General features: G+C 37.2%; 1 protein-coding gene across 7 annotated transcripts; it reads right to left on the bottom strand.

Moving 5' to 3' along the window:
• Positions 1–378: 378 nt before the first annotated feature.
• ccdc73 (coiled-coil domain containing 73) lies at positions 379–26,308 on the bottom strand. 7 transcript variants are annotated; one of them, XM_088339771.1, is made up of 22 exons: positions 26,058–26,308; positions 23,579–23,660; positions 22,253–22,393; positions 20,052–20,123; positions 19,898–19,969; positions 18,077–18,112; positions 17,139–17,213; positions 15,347–15,385; positions 13,795–13,930; positions 12,678–12,757; positions 11,659–11,781; positions 11,480–11,539; positions 10,308–10,412; positions 9,194–9,307; positions 8,997–9,068; positions 7,308–7,421; positions 7,033–7,204; positions 5,363–6,834; positions 5,147–5,234; positions 4,909–5,054; positions 2,900–2,973; positions 379–768 (listed from the first exon to the last, which is right to left on the bottom strand). In XM_088339771.1, exons 2-22 carry the CDS (start codon positions 23,621–23,623, stop codon positions 606–608), a joined length of 3,399 nt encoding a protein of 1,132 aa, XP_088195897.1. In that variant the 5' UTR covers positions 23,624–23,660; positions 26,058–26,308; the 3' UTR covers positions 379–605. The 7 variants fall into 7 exon arrangements, with proteins under 7 accessions (XP_088195897.1, XP_088195895.1, XP_088195898.1 ...); XM_088339769.1 differs by lacking the exon at positions 26,058–26,308 and having other exon boundaries at positions 23,579–23,756; XM_088339772.1 differs by lacking the exon at positions 26,058–26,308 and having other exon boundaries at positions 5,153–5,234; positions 23,579–23,756.
• Positions 26,309–26,370: the final 62 nt, after the last annotated feature.

The raw sequence follows: 26,370 nt of genomic DNA, 5'->3' as shown, positions 1-26,370 counted from the left end.
TTACTCTCTCAGAGGGAACATAAAGGTAACAAGAGGCTAATTACAATGTCTTAATTTGACTTAATGTGTATTAATTGATTGAGCTAATTGGTCCTCTAAATTTATGTTAATAGGTGGGGTTTTTTCTCCTAGCCAGCCATGTCCCGAGTTGTAATTGCAGGAATGGAAACAGCAAAGCTGACCAAAGGTGTAACCGGTTAGAGTCATGCAACCCCCAAATGCCATTATAGACTGAAACCTAATTAGCTATTTACATAGTTACAACAGAGAACAAAGCTTGTCCTTTGCCGTTTCCTCATCTGAACAATTAATATAACGCTAATGGCAACCTTTGAAAGAAAGTCTGATTGATAACAAGAAAACACACATAGAAAAAGCTTTGCCTAAAATGTGTTACAGTATTTTATTCCTGAATAGAACCAAACACGGATAAACATTAAACATTATTCCAGCTGTTGATGCAATATGTGTCCCGTATCTTTTCATATTTGAATTAACAACGGTGAAACATATGTCCATAAATAATTAAATACTGTCACTGAAAAGGTTATATTATTCTACAATGAACCAAATGCAAACTTCATGCAAATTAATATGACTTGAATTTAGTCGCCCTTGCATTGCTGATTAGACGAGTAAAGCTTTTCTGATTTTAAGAACTCCTCTATTTTTGATATCTGGTCTCTGAATGATGACTGTTGCTCTTCCTGTGAGAACAGATGTTCCGACTCGACATTGCACCATGGAGCTACAGCTGGCATAGATGCTCTGTTTTACATAGAAAAGGGAAACAAATGAAGCAGTTTTGAAAACAAATACAGTACAATTCATTTAAAGACATGCAATTTTCATCCAAGTACAGTGTGTCCGAATATCTACCTCATCTAAACCCTTAAACACAATCCTGCACTATATGGTGTCTTAAAATATAGCGCTCACATTCTTTATGGTGATTTGCACAGCCATCGCTCTACATGCCCCCTATCAGAGGTCAGGTCACCACCATAGTTCACTTAACAAGAAGTGCTAAAACATCAAAATAAAACCTCAAATTGAAAAAAGCGGCAAGTGTTTTTTGCGTATTTGTTCATAATTTCTGTTTATAATCTACATCCCAACTAGTAAACAAACTACTGTTACATTTATAAGTGCGAGCTGCTCTAAAACAGTTGCAAGTACTTAATATCACTTCAGGTAATTTATCCCACGCCAACCTGTCGAAATAGGAATTTCCAAAATGCATAATCATGCAAATCCACTACACTGTGAAGCCCAAATTGTTCAATAACTATTGGTGAAGGTTGATGTTTATTAATTGATTAAACGTCCACTATTTTTTTAAAATTTCCTACAATGTAAGAGGTCATTGATCGCAGTATATCTTTTTTTTAAATTACATATGGTTTGATAAGCGGCACGGCAACTGGGTGGTTAGCGCGCAGCCTAAGTGTTCAATTTAACTACCGGAGCCCCCCGTGTGGAGTTTGCATGTTCTCCTAGTGCTTGCGTGGGTTTCCTCCGGGCACTCCAGTTTCCTCCCACATTCCCCAAAAAATGGATGTCAGCTTAACTGGCCGGTTTAAATTGTCCCTTGGTGTGAATGAGCGAGTGAGTTGTCTGTCTCTGGGCCTTACGACTGGCTGGCAACAAGTTCAGGGTGTCCCCTGCCCAATGCCCAAAGACAGCTGGGATGGGCTCCGGCACCCCCTGCGACCATACTGAGGATAAGCTGAGCAGAAAATTGCTTAATGTAATTCACCCTGGTCATTCTGGAAGTGGGATAACACTTGTGAGGTCCCCTCTCAAGGTTTCTCTTTTTCCTCACGCTGAGGTTTTGAGTTGTTCCTTGCCCGCATGTTGGTTTAAGATCAGGTAATTGTGTCATTGTAATCCTGTGCAGTCTTTTGAGACATTTTTGTGATTAAGGGCTATATAAATAAATTTGACTTGACTTGACTTGGATGGATGACGCCCAAAGACAAAATGCATATGGATGCATATAGAGCGTTCATCTGTAAACTCTCTAGATTGCACAAATCAAGAAATATATACTTATTTTATTATGTGGCTATATTTAAGCAGTTTTAGGTGGTTGGCTTCTATGTGAGTATTTAGGGTAATTTGTAATTAGTACTTTTGGATTAAAGCGCTACTTTTAAGTGTCAGTAATATGGGTTAACGGAATTAGTAACTTAGATAAATGGGCTCCAGCACCAATGTGACCTAGTGAGGATGAACGGTGCAGAAAATGAATGGATGGATGGATGGATGGATGGATGGATAAGGTTTGATAACCTGCAATGTATGATTTAGGTTTTGTGTTCCTCTGTGTGATGCTGTGTCTGTGCTGGCAAGTAAATTCTGCTAAAATGATAATGGTGTGGCACATGAGAATGTAAGTAGTGCTACCAGTGTAAAAGCTTTGAAGTTGTTTTAAGAAACCCAAAACTAAATTACACATCATTTGACAGTAGGATGTGTTTGCCTAATTAATTGCTGAATGGTAAATATACTGATTTGAGTTGTGGCGTTTTTACCTGCTGTGCACTGGAGGTAGGAACATTATGCATAATGTACAGCACTGTACAGTACACTATATGAGTTATTAACCCAAATAAAATTCCTTATACAGGTCGGGCAATAAGTGCACTAAAAATATGGGAGGAAACAGAACTTTGCATCAAACTTTGACCAGTTTTTTTCCTTTGGTTATACGAGACAATTTGGTCATGAACTTTGATTAAAGAGGATTCAAAAGAGTAAAAAAACTGCCAATAAGTGACATAGAATTGTGTTCCCTGGAAAAAATGTGTTTTCCTCAAACATCTCATAAATGTCTTTGGATAGATGAGATGTCAAATTCCTCATCATATAAAAGTACTTTTGATAATAAACATACCCAGAAGGAGTCGGCCATCTTATTGAAGACTTAGCAGCTGGAAATGAAGTGACAGACGATGATACTCTGCTTTCCTAAACACACAAAAAAGAAAGACAATCTTAGATTCCCATGTGGTATAAAACAGTAGTCCCTGAACAAAAAACACCTCATTCAGCATTCTCAAGGAGCTCCAACTGATGGACATATACAGAAGGAAAATAACCAGTCTAACGTTTTCCAGGTCAAAGAGACAATCCAGGCCTGGAGTGAGCTCATGTGAATTTCCAACTATTCCGAGTTCACACAGAATGAAGAAATTATCCAGTTACAGTTTTTGCAACATAACTGGACGGTTTTGTTCCTCATAATTCCAGTGTTTGTCACTATATCTCCCTCAATAGCCTGCATCTGGATTTTATAAACTTCAGTGGTGGGCTACCGTCATGTTAAAAAACAAGTAACAGCGTGTGAACATGTAAAGACAGAAATATAGAGTCAGCATTGAATGATTAAGAACATTAACAACAGATTGACAAATGATGAAAAGTGAAAGAAAAGGGAAAATTCAGAGATGTGCAATAATATTTGAGGAGCCATTATTTCTATTGTTTTGTAAAGTTATCTTTTATTTCACATGACTAATTTTTATAGTTATTGATAGTGAAGCCTATTTATTCATGTATTTTTGTATGTACTATTATAATGTCCTTGCGTAATTATTCCTTGTGAGAATAATTTTACAATATTTACACTTGCTAGCAGGTAGGACCATGTGTACTATGTCTTACTACTGTACTATACTAGAACTACTTTCTTTTATTCTCGCTTTTGTTATTAGATAATAGGATGCATTAAGGTGTACGTTTTTAGAATATACAATCCAAAACTTTAGCTTTGGTGAGGTTTCAAATTACCTCCCTTATTTATAGTCATATTTACTGATGTGACTCAGTTGTGCCCGCTCCTTTGACGCCAACTGCCTCGAACTCTGATTGGCTCCTGATCAGTACGTGTACCCACTTCTGTCTGTCCCCTTTTGTCAGTCCGTCTCCGAACCTCAGTTAACACTAGGCAAGCCTTTTCAACCCTGACTCCCACCTGTCCCGTTTTTTGATCCCGTCTGTTCCTGGGCTTCGACCCATTTTTGATCCTGACCATGTCTACTCGCCCGTCTCGGCTTTCGACCTCTTTTTGTCCCCGACCACGTCTTCTCTCCTTTTCTGGCCTACGACTCGCTTCCGACCCCGACCACGTTTTTGTTCTCCTGTCCCGGCTACTGACACGTTTTTGTTCTCCTGTCCCGGCTACTGACTCGTTTTTCCGTCCCCAACAACGCCATCGCTCGCCACGGAACATCCACTTCCGCATTCGGAGCACAATCCAAGTATCCAAGCGACCTGCTTCCCGCGTCCAGCAATCACCGGATCGTGGGTGCAACCCTTTCTCTTTCTTCCAATAAAACGCAACGCAAGTGGGTCCTGTATCCGTTCTGGTCTTGACATTTATTATTAATTAATTAATTAAAAACATATATTGAAACCGTATTAATATTGTTATTATTATTATTATTATTATTACTAATAGTAGTAGTAATATTCTATAGTGTTTGGTAACAAAAAAACACTGGTTCATAAGGTTTTTTAGTTCATAAAAGTCTTACAGGTCAGGACAGCGTTAGGAAAAACCTAGGAAAGATAATTTCTACTCCCTAAAATTCCTATGAGATTTAGAAACATTGTTTCAAATACATATAAGACGAGCATCAAAAACGGTCCACTTTAAATAGGGAAAAATATTGTGAACTAATAAAAAATTACTCATCAGGCATTTGAACAATACTGATGGTTATGGTCCAAGGCAGTTTATGTCTCACATTTACATCAGCTTTCCTAAGTGTATTATATGTCTAAAACACATTATTTGAGACAGTATTTCCAACAAGTTGAAGTAGGTACAACAGCAATTAATTCATCACTATTAAGGTAAAGTTTTTTTTAAACAACAGTTGCTACATTTGACGATCTTACGTGACTTGCATCTGTTGCTGTTGTCCCTCTGAACGACTCTCCCAAAACGTTCCAATCTCCCAGTTTAGGGTTCTTCCCAAGTCCTGCAGATGAAGAACCATCAGAAGCCTTCAACAGGTCAGAAGCTTTGATAAATACTGATAGATCTGAGAAGCATAATTTGAGATGCAGTTATATCGTTACAATGAGATGTGCTATGACAGAAGTACACAATCAATGTGAAACATATTTATCTCACCTTTACCGTTATGGCGTTTCATTGAGCTTGGAGTCTGTGTGGAAAGGCCAAGTGAAGCACTTGTATATTGGTCAAGAGCATGCAGGTTCTGAAAACAAAGGCTAAACTCAAGCTTGTGTCTAATCTCCAAAATCCCTAAATGTTATCGAGTCAATTATCTAAAATACTTGCACACTGGATAATAGTGAACTACTTAACAATCTCAAAAGTAGTTACCTGAACATTTGGCTGCTGGTAGTCAGAGGCAGTCATGGCAGAAGCATCTTGTTTGTTCACACCATCCCAGTCAAATGATGGCCTGTGGGTCTTTATGTTGGGTAAAGCCAATTCCTTTACACCTCCAAGGATGTCTTTTACCCCATAATGATTTTGACATTGAGATCTGCTGACCTCTGATGACTCCTCTATGCCAGCTTTTTGGTGAACAAAGTCTGACAAGTCACTTTCAGAATGATTTTGATCAATTGCAATGTCTTGGTTGAAAACAGAAATAGTCGATTCTTCATCACAAATGCCAGTTTCTGCCTGAAGGGTCAGCCCACAACCCTCACTTTCTTTATCGATAATTTTTATTAGTCCCTTTGCTGGCTCAGATTGATTTGGATTATGAAATTTAACTTCTGTTTCAACAATGGTTTTATTGACCTCATAATTTACACCTGCCCCACTTATTTCATTTGTGGGAGCCCCACTGGTCACAGTATGAACATGTTCTGCAGTTGTATAATTTTTAGGCAAGTCAGGTGACTGATTTGGGAGATCAGAAAAGTTGGTTTGAATATTAGCTGCTAATTGATCAAATATCTTCAGGTCTGTGATTTTCTCAAGCACTGAAGAACAAGCAGTGGGTGAGGAGTTGACCGTTTCTGCATTGGCTTGGAATTCAACTTGAAAAGAGGGTTGAGCCTCCTGGTCCATTGAAGTAGGTCTATTATCAAGAGCTTGGTCTGCAGGACTGCTGAGATCTAGATGTAGCGGTGCTTCCTTCATTTTATCACGGCTGCCGTCATCCACTTTCTTTGTGTCACTTTGATTGCCGGCCACCTCACAGATGTTGCCCACTTTCTCACTGATGTCCACTAGGTTAGCGTCTGATGTTGTCTTGATCCCAAAATGGAAAGTTGTATGAGCTTCGAGCTCCGATTGATTCTCTTCTACCGCATCTGATGGGTTTTGTATTTTGGACATGTGTGGAGCCACTTCACTGTATTGTTGACTATTTTCTTTATCTGCTATTTGGGAAACAATAACATCTTCTCCAGCACCAGTGAGCAGATTTTGATTTCTGCAGGCTTTATCAATATCGTTAATCGGCACTTTCCTTACATCCATCATTTCACTGTTAATTGCATTTGGGCTTATGCATCTATGATCACTCTTTGTGTTGTTGGTAGGTACAGGTATGTAATTGCTTTGAATGTTGTCAAACTTTGTTATGCTTGTTCCATTTACTGAGCTTTTGTTGATGGGCATCTCAGCATCCTGATGGTAAGTAGTTTCTGACATTTCATTAAATAGCTTTTCAATTGTGGTAAAGCTATTGGTTTGGTTATTTAAAATTGCATTATCACTGCCTGATGTTTCTGAGAGTCCTGGGAAGCTTTTAGGTAAATGAATTGAACAGGGTTCCTTGTATTGTGCTTGTTGTTGGATTTCATATTTTCCACAGTGATTTAGTGTTCCTTGACCTAAGGCAAAACAATGAATATAAATGAAAAAGGCTTCCAACTGAAAACATTTATAAGTGCAAAAAATGGATGTTTTTAACTTATATTTTAATCTCCTTAAGTCTCAATCATACGAAATTCGCTATTCAGTACCAAGGTCTCACACAAGAAAAAGTAATAAAGCATTTTCATCTCCTTGTTTATATTATGTTGGCTGACCTCCCATTTCACCATCAAGTTTAGTCTTAGTGCTTGTATCTTCCAGACATTCCTGGCTTTTGCTCTGAGAAATGGCTGGGTTCCGAGGGCTGCCAAAAGCAGGTAGCGTAATGCTGGATTTGGGTTCATCGGGAGGTCTTCTATTGATTTCTTCTGCTAGACTAAGGAACATCTGAACAAAAAAAGAGTGTTTGAGTGCCATCTCTTGTGTTGAAAACAACAAACAAACACACATGCATAATCTTAGAACACTAACAGCAAAATATAATGTATACCTCCAATTCAGATATTTTCTGGACCTGTACTTTAACCACGTCACACAATTCACTGTGTTTCTGTTGAAGGTTATCATGCACCACTTTAAGTGCTTGAAAATGTTGCTGCTCACCCTACATGTCAAAGGAAAACATGTCATTGCGTGTGCCGAACGGAACTACAAAAACAGGGATCGGAACCTATGGCTCGCAAGCCACATACGGGTATTTTCATGAGTACATCTGGCTCGGAGATCAAATATGCAATTCTTCTCTGTGTCGTTCCAATTTTTGTATATGCGAATCTGAAGCGACGCTAAAAACAAGAGGGTTTGGTCCAGCATATATACAGAATTAATGACTGTTTGCAGTCACAGTGTTACAGCAACAGACACAGTTTTGGCTGTACGTCTCTTTGGAATCCTGCATATAGAAGGTCATTACAAAATGCATTGTTACTGTTGAGAGACTATGTGATAAAAAAAAACAGAACAAACTATAAACACCCAAAAAACATCACCCAAGCACCCAGAGCAGTTTGACTGGGTGAGCAGTAGGGGCTGGTGGATCTCTGAACACAGAGTTCAGGCCCCTCTCTCGCCAATCGCCATCTGCATGGTAGGTAAATACATTTGTACACTTACACCTTGTTTTGAAACCATTAGTTCCGAAAAACAATGACGGACAAAATGAGCTTCAACTATCTGCGGGAGGGAAACTTTAGGTGGTATTTTTGTTGAAATGGACACAGACTCCGGCATTATTATTATTTTATACACTTTATCAAATCATTAGATGTCACACAGGCAGCACGGCAGCGCAGTGGTTAGCATGTGTGCAGCACAGTTCTGAGGTCATGAGATCGAACCTTCCTGTGTGGAGTTTGCATGTTCTACCCGTGCTTAAGTGGATCTCCTCTGGGCTCTCGGGTTTACACTCACATTCCAAATTGTCCATAGGTGTGAATGAGCGAGTGACTTGTCTGTCTCTGTGTGGCCTGCGACTGGCTGGCAACCAGTTTAGGGTGTCCCCTGCCCACTGCCCGAAGACAGCTCAGATGGGCTCCAGCACCCCCGCGAGCTTACTGAAGATAAGCGGGGCAGATAATGGATGGATGGATAGATGTCACACAGTGAAATAAAATGCGCTGAAGAATTTGCTTTTGTCTGGAGAGCAGGTCTGGCAGTTTTGTTGAATTTCGTCTTAAAATATATAGTCTGACTCAAAAAAGTACATACAAATATGATTTACTTTTTTGGTAAAAAAAAGTTCCGACCCCTGTACTAGAGTATCAACAAAATGTTGGCCTAAACATGTTAGTAACATGAGTGGTCGGCGGCGCCCTCTGTTGGCTGCGGCTGCATCGGCTCGCTACAACGGGTCAGGTGCAATCGACATTTCGTTCTGTGTACATTGTTACACAGAATGACAATACAAGGAAATTATTATTATTATTATTTAACTCTTGAATTTTTCTTAACAATAAAAAATAGTTTTGTTGAATTTCGTCTTAAAATATATAGTCTGACTCAAAAAAGTACATACAAATATGATTTACTTTTTGGGTAAAAAAAGGTTCCGACCCCTGTACTAGAGTATCAACAAAATGTTGGCCTAAACATGTTAGTAACATGATTTAACTCTTGAATTTATCTTAACAATAAAATATTCTCCTTTCCTCTGCGTTTAAAATTATGGTGTGTAGCTCACCATCAACTGATCAACTTCTTCTTCCATTGCCTTGCTTTTCTCTTGCATCTTTTGGTGTTCTTCCTTCAGGGCCTGTAAAATTACTCACCCAAAATGTTGCAATAAAGGGCAATAATTTTATGAGTTTATATAACAAAATCAGAAGGTTTAGAACTTTTAAGTAAAAGTGAAGGAAATCAGTAAAATATCATGTATACCTCCAATTCAGATATTTTCTGGACTTGTACTTTAACCTTGTCACACAATTCACAGTGTTTCTTTTGAAGGTCATCATGGACGACTTTCAGTGCTTCAAAATGTTGCTGCTCACTCTGCATGTCAAAGACAAACATGTCACTATGTGTTCTGAACTGGACTTGTAGAGCAGGGGAGGCCAATACAGTCCTCGAGAACTGCATTATTTGGAGTTTCTCTGCTCCAATAAAGGTGATTCCATCCACCTTGATCATCATCAAGCTCCCACACAGCTTGCTAACAAGCTAAAAGTTTGCATTACCTAAGAGAACCAGAAGAGAAACCTCCATAACATAAAGGACGTGTGGCTCATAAGGACCCGTTTGGCCACCCCTGTTCTAGAGTATCAACAAATTGTTGATTTAAACATATAAATGACATGATTAAATTCTTGACTTTCTTTAACGATGAAATGATCTATTTCCCTCAAAGTTGTGTTTTGTAGCTCAACCTTGAAACCTTTTCTTCCATTACTTTGCTTTTTTCTTGCATCTTTACATGCTCTTCCTTCAGGGCCTGTAAAATCACTCACCCAAAACGTTAACATACAGTACAAACATTTTCTGAGTTTATATAACAAGAGCAGAAGGCAAGCAATTATTAAGTGAATTTGAAAGGATTTCAGAGAAATACAGATTAATTTCTTCGTTCTAAACGATGAGTTCAGTGGGAAAAAGATACCGGTAATCTTAATGAGGACTAACTATACATAACTAAAGACTAAAAAAATCTATAGAGCGCACCTGATTGATTAGAGCTGCACCAACAATTTTTTTAAAAGAAAAACCAATTCGTGCATACATAAGCCGCACCTGACTATAAGCCGCACATGAGATATTTACAAAGAAAGATAGTACACAGAAAGAGTTTCAATAATATACGGTACCTAACTCTCTCTATATGTATCTTTTCTTGTACTCAAACCACCAATCTAGCCAGTAACCTGAATGGTTTAAATGACAAACTAAAAGGTAGATGCATTTCTATTTGATTTTAGGAAGTATACAAAATTTGTCCTCACTTTTCTGAGTTTTCTTTTCATGAAATGTGGTGAAATTGTTCAAAAATTGTCCTGACCTTGTATTTTTCCTCTTTTGTCTGCAGCTCCAGCTCTAGTCTGTTCAAAATTTGTGTCTGGTTCAAAAAGAGCTGCTGAATGTGCTGCAGGGACATCATCACCTCCTTGACAATGACACAAAGAAAATCAACACACTCAAGTGAATTTCATTGAAGCATTGAATAGACAATATATAATATCAGGTTAACGCCTAATTCATACCGCGTCCGTAACGGATGAATTCCCTCAAAATGTTCCTTTGGTCAATCTTAAAATGTTGTAGTTATTAGTTACTGTAGTTGTTGTTGACATATTTTATTAACTTCAGACTCGCTTGAATGATTTATTGAATATGTTCTTATTTTCTTCTGAATGTAAATAAATGTTCTAAATGTGAAATGTATGTAGAATGGGAACTTCTGAGAGATGTTAATTCAACTTCCGCATCAGTCTTTGTGTGATATTTACTCCTTGTACACGTTTTAGCCAACTGCTTTAAAAAAAAATCCCAAGCAATTGCAATAGAAACAATTACAATGGATGAAAGTGTTTTCCTGTGCCGTGAGACCTTGTCTAGTATGCCGCAGGAACCGGCCCAACCTTATCTTCGCAAAAAACAAAAAGAGCATGCCATTTCTCAATCTTGTTGCTTTCTTTCAGCTGATTAACTGTAAATAGGTGGCAGCAGGTTCCTTATTTTTCTTACAAATAATCTGGTCAGAGTATGTTAAATAACCCCTTTTGTTTGACGAAGCAGTTTAAGATTGCACTGCAAACAATCATAAAATACATCTCAATATAAATCGAGTAAAAATCTTGCACATTATTTTGCTGACTTATTTTTTAGATAAACGTTTTTATAAAAGTTTAAAAACAGTTTAACTGATTGATCATCGTTGTTAAAGTATTATTCTAGAAAACCAAAAAATATACAGCGAAACTTGAAAAACGTCCAAAAATCCCAAATAAAAAAATTAACTAATTTCAGCACCTGAACCACAGTAACCACACCTTATTTAAAAATGTTATACTGACAGTTTAGGCGACACAATTTGAATTAAAAAAAATATGAAACTGTTGTTGGAAATACATTTCTAACAATGTTTAATAAATGGTGTGCCTCGAGATTTTTTAAATGAAAGAAAAGTGTGCATTTGCTTCAAAAAGGTTGGAGATCACTGCATTACTGTACTTTTTTCTCTGAACGCGCAGCTGCGTATTCCTCCTGTAGTTTCTTGTTCATTTCTGTTTCCTGAACATACAGTATGAACAATGTTACATAGGTGATGAAGACCTTGCATCTTTTTTGAATGACAAAATAGAGCATATTTTACAATTTCAATTAAATGAGCTGTCTTAGGTATTGCTTACCATGCCCAGCTTATGACTTAGTTGGTTTAGATGCTGCTCGTTGTGAGTCATTATGCAAAAGGTGTCATGTCGGACGGATGAAAACTTTGTTTTAATCACTTTGGTGTTGACCTCCTGCAACTCCTGAAAAACATGTAAAAAAAAAGCGTATGCTATCACAATGGGTTAGGTACCTCTTATAGCAAAGAACTCCAAAGTGGTGCCTGTAGGCACCAAACTGCCCCCTAAGGACAGTTGCAGACCTGATCTGAAAATAGCTTACCAGTGCTGGGTCATGGTAATTTTATAGTAAAATGATTTTTGTTATTGCTTGACTGAGTCTATTTAACCTTTTTTTTTAATTAATTAACCCGGTAATAACATTATTTTAGAAATTCAAATAAATAAATTGAAGCTAATGGGATTCATAGACAAAAACTTCTATTCAGGTATTAATAATTAATTTTAACAATGAATTAAGATAAAACAATTATAATTTATTCATGTATTAAACCAATTTATTTATTTGTCTTTTTGTTGATTTATTTTACAAAAAATACAACAAGCTAAATTCCTATTTATGGGTTTTATAAACTGAACAAGCAATTACAGTGCAGGTTTTTTTTAGCAATTCTAGCTACCTTTTAACTTTGTAGCTAGCTATCTTCGAGCCTTTTAAGCCATTTAGAAAGCTATCTAGCCAGCTTTTTACATTTTTGCATGCTATCTAGTTAACATTAAAACCTCTTTTAATAGTTATTGAGCTTAATTTTGGCCTCATACTAGCAAGTTAGCTAGCTTTCTTTAACTTTCTATCTGGCTCTTTAGTTCGCTCTTTACTCTTTTAAATAGATAGCAAAACACTTGTTTAGTTTTTTTTTACCTGTTTACCTTCTTTACTTGTTTACCAGTTATCAAACCATCTAGCTTGAGCTTAAAATGTTGGCGACCTCAGTCTTTTAGTATGATGTAATAAATGAAAGGATGGTTCACACACATCGTTAATAATTGTTAAATAATAGCCTGTACTATTCCAATACCTTCATTAGCATCTCAATGGTTGCTTCATGTTTTTCATTCGTCAATGTGAGTTTCCTGTTTCTTTGCATGGCTTCATCAACTGACAAAAAATAAAAAAAACACAAACACATGTGTTACTATGTCAAATTTCTGGAATCGATACACTGGATGTGTTGCCCCATGTCACTTAAAAATGTTCTATTATGGTGTATCAAAATTACACGTGGTTTTCATAGATTTTTCTTTAAGGATCAACATTTCTCAATTAAACCAAGGTTGCGGGAATATCTATTCGTACTGTGCAAAACTACATTGATTTACAGTTATTGACTTCTATGTCCCCCTCACGTCTTGAAACGTCACCTGAAGAGCAGCGCCATTGAGCGAGCTACTGCTGAATGCTAACAACAACAACATTGCAATGACCAAAGCTGCTTTTTTCTGTTCCCGGCTGATTATCTCCATTGCCATGCCGCTTGTCTGGTGTAACTACTTGTCTTACTTCTTGGACGGCATGAAAACGAGCACCGCTGTCTATACTTGTGTTGCTTGCGAGAGCAGTGTGTAAAAAAGCTGTCATTTTGGACCTCCTTCAAGTTGAAGCTACTGACTAAAAATAGTATTGTTACGTACTCTATGGGCTGGTAACCTGTGTACCCAGCCCACTGCCCCAAGTCAGCCTTGTGGGAGTCACGCAAAAATCATGAGTATAAGCAGATGGACTTGAATATACATAAACTGTTTAACGGCAGCATGGTGGTTAGCAGGTCCACTGTTCAAGGGTACAGGATTCAATTACAGCTGTCACCCTCCTTGTGTGGAGTTTGCATGTTCTCCACGGGCCTGTGTGGGCTTTTCTCCAGGCACTCCGGTTTCCTCTCACATTCCAAAAACATACATAGCAGGTGTATTGCCGAGTCCAGATTGTCCCTAGGTACGAGTGGTCTGTCTAGGTGTGCCATGCAACTGCCTGTCTAACAGTACAGGATGTCCCCTCCCCTCTGCCCAAAATCATCTGGGATGGGATCCACCAAGAACCGTGTAAAGACAAGCGGTATACGAATGAAGTAATACATAAAGTAATTAACACAGACTTGGGCTAAAAATACAATTCTATTATTAACATTGTTCAGGTACCATTCTGACCCAGTAGCTCATGGGCCTTTTTAAGTGAAGTACACTGACGAGATAGAGCGCCAAACCGTTTTTCAATTTCTCCCATTTGGATCAGATGACTGTCCTTTGACCGGCTCTGCAAAGCTTGCTTCTGCTCCTGGTAGAAAAATAAAGCTTACAAATTGTTATAGTCATGGTGGTGGAGAATGACAGTTTCAGCTGCGTGGTTTTTCCTCTCCCTTCCTAGTTGGCCTGGGTGACGTGTTTTCGGGTCATGTGACCATTCAAAATGGCAATTACAAAGGCAAGCACATGTTTACTATTGCAAAAAACAAAAATTAAAATGAGGGCTGCATTACACAGACGTGTCTGTATTTTTTTCATTAGAGGACCAAAAAGCATTCACTTGTCGTCGTTCCTTGTGGATTAAAGGAAACTCCATCGACTTGACAACAATGATACTGCGATAGATAACTTTCATGTCGTTCAATTTGGATGAAAAATTGAGGACTTGATATGTGGGTGCTAAAGTTGAAATATTGTGTGTATATTGTAAAGATTGAAAAAAGTACCCACTGTCAAACCTTCCTTTTTGCTCCTGTTTTGTGTTTTAGCATATGAATAATGTTGGCAAAAACATGGGCTAATTTATCTCAAAGAAAAGTTTCCAGTCGTCAACGCAGTATTTTTTTATCCAAATTTATAAGTAGTAGTATTACTCAGCCTTTTACACAAAAAGATCTTGCCAGGTGAGGATTCATTTATTTTTATTTATTCAAAAATCAAGCCGCACTATATTTAAAGCTGCAGTGTTTAGAATGAAGGAAAAAGTTTCGGCTTGTAGTCCGGGATTTACTGTAGTTTGTGTTTCTAGTAAACTTTTTTTTAAAACTTTGCTTTTCTTTCTCTGTTGATCACTTGAAAATTAAGCAGACGGTCGCCAAATCTTTGTGTATTGTGAATGTTAATCAATTTGTTGTCAACAATTCAATGAAATCAGACAGTTTTCTTCGAGGCATCCTATAACTTCCTGCAGCACACCACTGCTTGAGAAACCATGGCTTAAGTAATGCTAAAAGAGTCTGTGCATTGTTACTTATTAAAGTGTTAAAAAAGCGTATAGCTACCCTGATACTATACTTCGGCCAAAACAATTGAGGGTCAGGGTTTAAGACATGCAATGTGGTTGTAGGAGAAAGGCATCAGCAAAGTCCATGCCTCACAGAGCTTTAAAGCTCTTAAAACTCCCATTACAGTTTGATTGTCTGTATCACTCGTTCTTCAATAATTCACTCCCTTCACTCTCATTTTACTCCCTTCTATCCTAATACACCGCCCTTCCTTTAACTCCCTGACTGTGCCACTGGCATGGGAGGAAGGTTCAACCAAGCAAGGTCCTGTTATAAAATATTTTAATATTGTCATAGCAGTTCACGTGTCACACTCTCCCTATCCGTTAGTGGTGATGAGGTCCTCCATCTAAAAGCTAGCCTTCCTGTTCACCCAGTCATTAAACGTTTCTCACTCCCACTGATTATCATCAACATTTGGAACAGGTTAAAATCCTCCTTACCAACTCGTTGGATTTCTTTTCGAAGTTGTACTTCAGCAACTGTAAGAGAAGAAAATCACATCAAAAACAGCATAAAAGTTTTATGTCATTATTCATGATTACAGCCAAAAAAAAAAATCACATGTGCCTGTGCAAACTAGCACTATGTTGCCAATTTATTCTAAAAAAAAGACCATTATTACAATTGTTAGAAAAAATAAATATACAACTTAAAACATAATTTAAAATAAAAAAGGACATTGTCTCAGTTGTTGTTTTCAAACACCTGCTTTATAACATTCATTTCGAAAAGGAATTGCAAAAGCCACTTAACATTAAGTGCCGTATTTTCTACAATATAAGGCACACAGGATTATATTGGGGCACCCCCCAAAAATCGTCATTTGTGATATTTTTTTCATATATAAAGGGCACTGACTATAAGTCACATGGGATTCAAATTACAGTGAAGACTAGGGCTATACAATACATTCAAAAAAGCTGTACTTGCGCATTGATTGATAAGTCGAAATATATCACTGCTCACAATTGCATACCATTTTAGAACATTGGATGCAATCGGAGCGTGGAGTGCGCAATTTTTAGTCAGAGTATCAAATCATTGATGATTAGGCCAGGTCACAAGAATGTTGTTAAACATTAAATCGGTTCGTTGTTCAGCCAACAAATAAAGCAATTGCGAAGCACACAAGATTCTGAACGGAATGACGATAAGGACATTGTCGGAAGTAATTTCCTTGTTCTGAACTGAATGAAGGGAAGTGATTCGGCCGCCCTGCAGTATATAAATGAACGCATGGCACTTCCGAAGCTTAGTTTGAGCTAAGAAAAAGTGAAACAACAGTCTGTACTTTAACATATCACATAACGTGACTAAAAAGAGTGTAATTAAAAGATAAGAACCGATGCCTTTTCATGTGTCATCCGTATCCCTAGTGGTCTAGTGGATAGGATACAGCGCTCCCCCACCGCAATTCGTGTTTGATTCGCGTTGCATTATACGCTATGCAATTATGAAAAACCATGTATGTCCCTAGCAGTCTGGTGATTAGGATTTGGTGTTCTTACCATTGCTACCCGGTTCCATTGCTATCGAGTTCTATCGCCGTTGCCATAATTTTCCACACAATTGTGGTCAGCAATAAAATACAGTATAGTGACTGATTAATAATTGCAAAAACAAGGTAACGCATTTACAATTTGGTCGAAATATAAAGTGCACCGGATTATAAGGCGCACGTTTAAATTTCGGAGTATTTGTCACGAAAATACAGTACATTAATTAAAATTAATGTAAATTTTTACAGTTTTAGTTTGCATTAATTACACAACAGTTCCAGATGGGTTAGCATATCATTTTGCATACTACCAAAATGCTAGTGATTGAAGTTCTTTAATTGCAATGGCTCTATTTGAAAATGAAAAAAGGGAACCACTAGACCTTGTCACGAGAATTAGGACAGCTGGGCCTCAACTTAGCCAAACACAGTAGTTAATGTCTCCTTGATAGAGTAAAAAAAGAAAGAAAAAAGAAAACGCTGCCTCAATTGTCTCCACACAAGACATCTGGTCATTAAAGTGCAGCGGTCCGTGGGGATAGCTGTTTGTCACCTCTGTGGCGTTGAGCCCGGGGACAAACACTTTGGAAGCCAAATTGGCTAGGACCGCCTGCCCTTGACTGAACATTGGACTTATATTACATGACAGATCTTCACTAGATCTTCTTGTTTCAAGTATTAAAGACAAAGTATGTGATGGTCTGAATAGGATTCAAAGTACTCAAGTTCAGTACCTGAAGTGACTTCAGTTCTTCTTTCAAGTTGCTAATCTCCTTGTCTTTTAACTCCAAAATGACGCCGTATTTCCCCTGGAATGTTACATTACTTGTTTCAATATACAAACAAAATTTGAAGGGTTTAAGTTTCTTGGGGCATTAGGCATATCAGCCCATATAAATAGCATACAATCCATTTTGCAAAAAACATTGCAGTTGTGAGTAGATGGAGACACAAAAAAAACTTCATATAATGTAAAGTTCATTAAATTTTAAGTTGTTGTAGAGAGATTTGGGTAAATATATATAAGAGCAATATAGAATAACTTTTTTAAATTACAGAGGAAAGCCATTAGAATTGTGCATAAGGCTCGGTATAAAGAACATACAGTTTATAAAATATAACATGTTAAAATTGTGAACTATACAGAAACTTAAATCCCTATTATTATTATTAAACGAACTCTCAGCAAATATTTAGCAGTTCCATACCTGAGAAATTATTTACTTATGGAACGATTTAGATGATGACCTTAAAAATGTCCCTTATTTATGTCAATTCAAAAAATCCTAAACTATATGTTTTTTAAACAAATATAAAATGTTTTCTTTATTTGATTTAAAATAGGTCTTCCATGCTAAGAAAAAAATTAAACAAGGTAGGCACTTAAAAGGTTCATGTTTAAGTATTCTATTATTTTATTGTACAGCTGTTTGTGTGCAAATAGTTTATTGTTTCATTTTGCTAATTAATAATTTATGCTGTTTTTTGTTGCTGTCCTGTGCCAAAATTAAAAAGCCACAAAAAAAAAAAAAAAAGTGTTAGATAATAACCAAAACCCTGTGGGAATCGCGAAAGAATGTTTACCAATTGGCATGAGGGTGCAAGTAGGCTGATAAAAAATACCACTCAAACAGTAATATGAGTAAATTCACTGGGACCATGCTGATCATACCTTCTCCTCCTCTGTGCTTCTTATTTTGGCCTGTAACTTAAAAACAACATACAACGATATAAGAAGCCTGGTAGTAATAGATCAATTTTACAACCCAAGAACTATCTTTAAATGAAGACAACCACATTTGGACATTGTGTGAGCATCATGTTAAGGCAGAAAACATAAGTGTAAATTGAATTCCCCTCAAGGAGACGATTAAAGGTTCTTCCTATGTGGTTTGGTACCTTAGAGGGTGAAGGGGTTTACTGTACCATGAACGACGTGAATCTGCAGTTTTACTACCCCACATATTACTTTGGATGGCTAAATTCCTCTCACAACACAGTTTTATGGTCATCAATTGATTTGTTGAGATGTAAATCAATGGGGAAACTAAGATTTGCATTTGCAACGCTTTGGTCTTTTTTTAGACTATTGACAAGTAGTCAATAACCTTTTTGAAGCTAAGAGCTACTTTTTGCAACTGATTTACATTTCCTAAATAACAACTTAGTCTAACTATTTTATTACCGGTTATAATTATTAGAAGTTAAGCCAACCACTAAAACATGTCGGTTAGAAATCAGATTTACTAGAAAATCGAAAGGACCCTTCACTTCTCAGCTATTAACATAACCAGTCCTGAGGCTACTCAGTAGATCTTAGGGGTCTACAAGGTTCCTGTGGGCAACACAATGGAGCATCCTGCCATAGAGTATGTGATATGTTGAGTTTTTGGAATAATTAGAATTTTCAATCATGGAGGATGGACTTATTAAATTGACTACCTCTCAGTTAGGGACTGGCATAAATGCTCACAACTCAGGCTAAAACTCAATTGTTTGTAGGCAAAATGTTCATTATCAAAAAGATGAAACCCAGTTGGGTGCTCATTATCAAGTAATATGTGTTTTTGTCTATGTTTATGACATATTATTCTTCTAAAGCAGCGGCCTCCAATGTGGTGCCCATGGTAACCTTGTAGCCTCCTACGAGCACCTGAGTAGCCTACTTGCTGGTTCTGAAAATAGTGCACCAATGATGGGTCATAGTGATTTTCTAGGGAATTTGATTTCTAACTGGCATGCTAAATCAATAACATGACCAGTGTCTTTAAAAACAATGTTTTAGTGGTCGACTGTGCTTATTTCAACCCTAGTTCTAATAATTACAAAATGGTAATAACATTATAATAACATTATAATACCATTAAAACAACATTATAACAACATAGTAATTACACAAGTTTCTAATTTAGAACCACAATTCAAAATGGTAGCCATTTGCACTAATCAGTAACAAAAAAGTAGCTATCAGGTTCAAAATGGTTGGTGACCCCTGTTCTATAGGATATGTTGCAGCCTAGATGAATAAGAGGAGATTCCAGCAGCAGCATGATAAGTATCACAAAACCGTGCTACTAGAGAAATTAAAGTCAATTCACCACTTATCATGTCATCAGAAACAAAATGTATATATGTTGAACATTTAATTATACGATACAAATTTCAAATTGTTTGGTATTTGTTTCTTTACCTAATTTGTCTAGAAAAAATAAGTAAAATAAAAAGGAGAACATCATTGATAGATTTCTTTTCATCAATTATTTAGCAAAATCACTCAGCCTTACAAGTCATGATGTAGATGTCTACAAAGTTTAATATTAGGTAAATATTACTATTGGAAAATCTGCTTTTTCCTGCTTACATTTTTGTCAAACATTTCTGTATTCTACTTATTAAAATGGCAGATCACACCATCCCTTTACTTTAATATGACATCAACATTCCATAAGCCTCTTGTTTGTAGCAAACACAAAAATATAGAAGTACTGTATACCTGTTTTTTTACATCGGTGAGAGACTCTGCGTGCTGTTTTGTAGCCGTTTTAATCTGTTGTTGTAATGAGTCCTGTCGGATTCAGGGAAAATATCAGCCAACTAATTTGTAATTAACCTTAATTACTGACAGAACCAGTGTCATCCATTCATACCTTCTCCCACTCCATCTTCTGTTTCTCCAGTACCACTTTACCAATCTGATTCTCAAACCGAGTTTCCGCTTCCTGAAGCACGGAAAAACTAAGCTAGGCAAAACGGGCAGAATTGCATACAAAAATAGAAGTAAATTGTCCCTCAGAATAAATTCACAAAACATACGGATATTGTAATTACACTCAAAACCTTAAGGACACATCCATCCATCCATCCACTATCTGCACCTCTTGTCCTCAGTAGGGTCGCGGGGTGCTGGAGCCCATCCCAGCTATCTTCGGGCAGTGGGCAGGGGACACCCTGAACTGGTTGCCAGCCAATCACAGGGCACACAGACAATTTGCTCGATCATTCACACCTAGGGACAATTTGGACCAGCCAATTAACTTGACATGCATGTTTCAGGGATGTGGGAGGAAACCAGAGTGCCCGGAGGAAACCTACGCAAGCACAAGGACAACATGCAAACTCCACACAGGAAGTTCGATCTCATGACCTCAGAACTGTGCCGCACACATGCTAACCACTGCACCGCCATGCTGCCCTTAAGGACACATAAAAACATTAAAGCTGGAATGTCAAACTCAGTTTGGCTTAATACTATTTGCCACACTGTAAAATGAAACTCATATTTTCATAGGCAAGTGCGCTTTCCGGATTGATTTGCGTCAGAGGGGATTCAAGGATCTGGTCGTAGGAGAGCTTTTTTATACTATCATTCATGTTTTTTTTACCACTAGCTCTGCTTATGTATTTGCTGTGATGATATTATATAAAGGATGTGGTGCACATCTCTAATGAGAGAAGGCAAAAACCTCAATTATGGATCCCTTTGAGTAGCTAGCCATGCTGAGTTATCGCAAGCCTTACTTTCATGGAGAGGGATTAATCATAGGTAACTATTTGTTAGACTACAGGTGAAGCTATTCCTCACTGCTACAACATTAATTTCAATGAATTCTCCTTTCATGCACTATAAAGTCCAAAAATGTATTGTGATTGGTCATGTAAAGGTTTAATTCTGTGAATACTTAAGCTTTCATTTTAAATTAATCTTCAATCGGCTGAACATTAATGAAGGTTTGTCTGTCAACAATGATTGAAGGACATTTGGCACACTGCAATTTTCTCTCATGCAATAAAGGTGATTATCTTTAGGTGGTAATTTGCGTTTTATAGGAAGCAAATGAAAAGAGCAATTAGCAAGGAAGTTAGGATACCTTATATTTATAAAAAAAAAATATTTCCTAAGTAAAGGAACCAAAGAGTGGCGCTTCTGTAGAGTATGTATGTCCACAAAATGGGAAACTATCAGTGTGACATTTACTGTTGTTTGTAAGTGTAGCCCAGCCTAGTGATGTCATCACTCTGCCTATAAAGGCCTGGTCACACAGCCTTTCGCGTCTGTATCGCGGGTAAAATTTTGCGATTTTTTTTTTTGCCCGTGGTTGCCCGCGGTGGAAAATGTGCAAAATTGGCCGGCGACTGTTCCGCGTCCTTATTGCGGGTAACCGCGGCTGCATCGCTGTGCCGCCCGCGGTTACCCGTGGTCTAAATTTTTGAGCAGCGCAAAACTTTTTCGCGCGGCCAACCGCGTGTGAATTTCTTACCGCGTGTAAAGCACGGCTGTATCGCGTCTGTATCACAATCTCAAAGCGTCCAACAGCGTGTGCTTCACGGGCAGACATTTCTGGCCGTGATTCAGCCGCCCGTGAAAGGCTGTGTGACCGGGCCTTTAATTAGACATAGTCAAGTGACGTCAGCACTCTGCGTCTATCTTATGCCAGAGAAACAAGATATATTTAGAAATATCTGAGAGGATCTATTCCTGATATAAATATATCCTAAATGTGACGCAGTTGGACAAGTGTTTTTTTTAGTGTAATACATGGTTTTTAAACCCATTTTTTGAATAAACTTGTGACCGACTCAAATATTAATTTTCTTTCTCTTTGCTTTTTCCCTGAGATCTCAGGGCTTTCGTGTTTGTTGTATTTACTGATTGAGGGTGATTTGTACTTCAATACACTCATATATTCACTATTAGTTTATGTGGGCTAATTTGTGATGGAGTTAACCACTCTCCTTATCGAACGTAGTTAGAAATCCGTAACATTAGACTATTAGCTATTCCGAAAGCAGTATTGTCATTTGAAGGGTTGCTTAGTGAAACAGGTATGAACATGAACTTCTACTGTACCCTTCTGATGTGCATCTCCTCCACAATGTCAAGAAGATGTGTTTTAAATTCCAGCAACTGCATTAAGACAGTTCTCCCACTTTCCGTTTGGCAGGTAGTGTTCAACAGGGGCTTCTGCTGTGGAGTCACTGAATTTCCCACCTATTTAGGTATAACAGTCAAGCAATTAGACTGAAAAAAAGCATGTCTGATTAGAAGTTTTCCACAATATTTTCAACTTTGGATGTTTTTGTATTTGCTGAAATCTGAAACAATATTTTTTACAGGCTACATTTTCATTTTATATTGAATTATGTTATTTAACAGCGGCTGATTTTTGCATCCAGAAATTTGTGTTTTTGGGCAGCATCTAAAGATTTCTTTTGTGGAAACAAGACAATCATGTACTTGAAAGTAATGATTTTAGTAAGACTTCAGAATCCCTGCATAAAACGGAATCCTCCTTTTAAATGATCAGATGGAAGGTATCCCACTGTTCAATCACCAAATACTATTTGGAATGTATCATCTGCCATTTGAATCACGTGGACTGATAAACAGGATTTGGGTAATCCAGGAGTGGTAATATCAAAGACAAAATCCTTCGACCCACAAAGAATTTCATCCCAGAGCAGGAGTCTTGTCACCACACCTGTGATGCTGTAAACTATGGCAGCCAATTTCTTGAAAAGGATGCATAAATATATTACAAAACATGTTTATGGGATTATGAACTACAGTACTATAACAAATCATTGCACACTCACCCTTAAGTACATTGAGATGGGTGTGCTGTCACAGTAGTAATCAGCTAATCAACAAATTGGATGTTGCATTAAAATGAACCATGTGTTTCTATCATTAATGTTTTCAAACATCCAACCATCCATTATCTGCACCGCTTATCCTCAGTAGGGGCACGGGGGTGCTGGAGCTCAGCCCGGGCAGTGGGCAGGGGACACCCTGAACTGGTTGCCAGCTAGTCGCAGGGCACATAGAGACAGACAATTCTCATTCACACCTAGGGACAATGTGGACCGGCCAATTAACCTGACATGCATGTTTTTTGAATGTCGGAGGAAACCGGAGTGCCCGGAGGAAACCAACGCAAGCATGGAGAGAAATGCAAACTCCACACAGGAAGGTTCGATCTCATGACCTCAGAACTGTGCCACACACGCCTAACCACTGCGCCGCCGTGCTGCCCACTGTTTTCAAACAGATATTAGTTATTATATTGTTAAATACTTACACATGACAAAACCAATAGGCAAAAAAATAAGACGCAGCTCTCTAGATTCAAAGGTTTGCAACAACTTACATGTGGCTTATGGAGTGGCAACTTACAATTGTGCTCATTGAGAGAACTCCAGAATCCTTGCAGTGGTCCATTATGTTCCTTTATTTCAGGGCTGCATTTAGCAACCTACTAACATAAAGCAAAGCATTTATGTTCTTAAAATCTCAAAGTATATTCCAGACCAAAGTGATACAAAAAGGAATTGAAAATTAAATTATGCAATGCTTTGCAATCTAATAAAACAGGTGATGATGAATTATTCCACAGTATAGTTGACTGTAATGATAAACATTGAAATAATATATAAGGACCATAACATTAACAAAGAAAGATTAAGAGGGATTTCTTGATAAAGATATCAAATGCATCTTGATAAGATTTTACTGATGTAGGTCAGTGTGCCCCTTGGTTTCTTTGAAATTAAGAAATATAACGTCTTAATAAAGAAAACTAATATATATTAGCTGCTGTAACTATTAGCCTTTTTATTGATATAATAAAATAACTTATTTGAAACGAAAATTGTCATAATATAGAATGAACAATAAGTAGATGTATATGTTACAGTAAAACTGGATGTGATATATGTAACGTCCCCCCATTACTGATTTCTGTTTTTTAAGCAGGGTTGGGTAGGGTTACATTAACTGGATTACTTTTTAATTACTTTTGGATTACTCCAATACCAAATATGCTAATAAAAGACAAAATCAACTAAATATGAATAAAATTATGACTCACAACGCATGGTAAGCTTTCTCTCCTGGCTTTGATCTATTTGATCTTCGGCAAAACTAACATAAAATGCGACAGAAACAAAATGAAAATAAGTCCAAACAGCTTGCCAACATCATTTTTGCCGTTCCATGTATTCCGTTACTCCCCAAGCCTGCACAAAATTTAGTAATTTAATTCATACAGTGGAACCTCGGTTTTCAAACGCCTCTCAGTTCGAACAAAACGGTCCTCGACCAAAAATTTTGAGAAATTCTTGCTTCGCTTTTCGTTCAAAAAATCGGAGTTCGAACGCCGGTACGCTAGGGGCGATGCTGAGCGGCATACGAGTGTAGATTACCCCCACCCCTCGTGAAGAACTGTTGTCACGGCAGCGCACACTCCTTCTCTGCTTTTGTTTTTCATAAGCGATGAAGGGAGTGTTTTAACTCCTAATTATGCCTCAGAAGAAGGTTGGTGCAAGCAGAAAAGTTGCTACAGGTGAAAAAAGAGTAGTGCGTACAACCATTGCATTTAAGAAAGAAATAATGGCAAAATATGAAGAAGGTGTGCGAGTTTCCCTTCTTTCAGGAATACAGCATGGCTTCTGCAGACAACCGCCAAGTTAAGAAATCCTACTCATAATTCTTTTCTTTATCCTTTAACCGCTCACATCTTGTTGTGGAGACCCGGGTGCTAAATGACGTGTAAACGACCTGATTTTTTTATTTTTACACGTTCATGTTAGCGTAATCTTTCGTACGGAAGTTTACGCTAACACGAACGTACGATTAGCCTGGGTTAGCTTCATGTTTACTTTCGTGGTAAACATTTAGGGTGTTGGAACGGATTAAAACAATTTTACATTACTTTTAATGGGAAAAAACGACTTCGGTGATCGTACAAATCGGTTTTCGTACAAAGAAATGGAACGAATTATGTTCGAGAACCGAGGTTCCACTGTATTTAGTTTCTTTTGTCTTTTAATAGCATATTTGGTATTGGAGTAATCCAAAAGTAATTGAAAGTACTCCAGTTAAAGTAACCCTACCCAACCCTGCTTTTAAGCATATTTATATGCATTTATATTTATATTTAGGGAAAATAACACAACAGGGCTTTTATGAAATTAGGCCGTTAAAACAAACTACATATCAACACTGTTTTGTGATGTCCCCTCACAAGAGCACCTCCACAGCATAAATCACAAAACCATAGAAAAAAAACGTGATTTTAAGTCACGGATAAAATTTTTACTGTCAATAAATCAATTTTGAGTGAGTTAATGTCACTGAAAGTCAACTAATTTACAGAACAATAGGGCATACACCCAAAACTGCATTGGTTTGAACAATTTTATTGACACTAATAACAGCAAATAAACAATGTGAGGTTTGAACAATTTTTCTCGACAATTTTAACAGCAATTAAGCATATTCACAATTTCGTTATATCTGACAATATGACGTTTTAACATTTTTTTCCGACATTTTTAACATAAATTAAACACACAATTTCGTTATATCATATCCCAACAATATGAGTTTTTATCGACACTTTTAACAGCAATTAAATACATTCACAATTTCATTATATCATGTTCTAACAATATGAGGTTTGAACAATTTTTATCGACACTTTTAACAGCATTAGCTAAACTTTGCTAATCTTTCGAGTGTTGACATAATTTTTGCTTGTGTGAGCATTTCATTTAATAAATTCGTACTGTATCCAGCTCGATCAACAGTTTAAGTCAAAAGAAAGCAATACTAGTGTAGGATTATGAAAGTAACTTTATATACGTTTACTTACCTTGAAAAATAATACCAGTTCCCTAAATGAAATTGCCTTATTACAAGGGGCGGTGCTATGAAGACGCCAATTAAACATACGGGGACTTTTAAATTTCATTGTTTTGAGAAAAACTGTAGAATATGGTTTTAGGGGAATCTAAGTCGTAAATTTATCAAGCAGTAAGTTTTAAATTTTTTGACCAGTCAAGAAAATATAAATCATGAATTATAATATTAGTAATAATTATACAATTGTCAAAGATGGTTCCTTGTTGTTTAAACTGAAACTTAAAATGAATAAAAAGAAAACAATTTACCAACATTATTTTACT

The sequence above is a fragment of the Urocampus carinirostris genome, chromosome 7, assembly GCF_059441175.1.
Source record: "Urocampus carinirostris isolate Australia breed hairy pipefish chromosome 7, RoL_Ucar_1.0, whole genome shotgun sequence".
NCBI lineage: Eukaryota > Metazoa > Chordata > Actinopteri > Syngnathiformes > Syngnathidae > Urocampus > Urocampus carinirostris.
The sequence above is the reverse complement of the archived record's forward strand: the minus strand, read 5'-3'. Positions and strand labels throughout refer to the sequence as shown.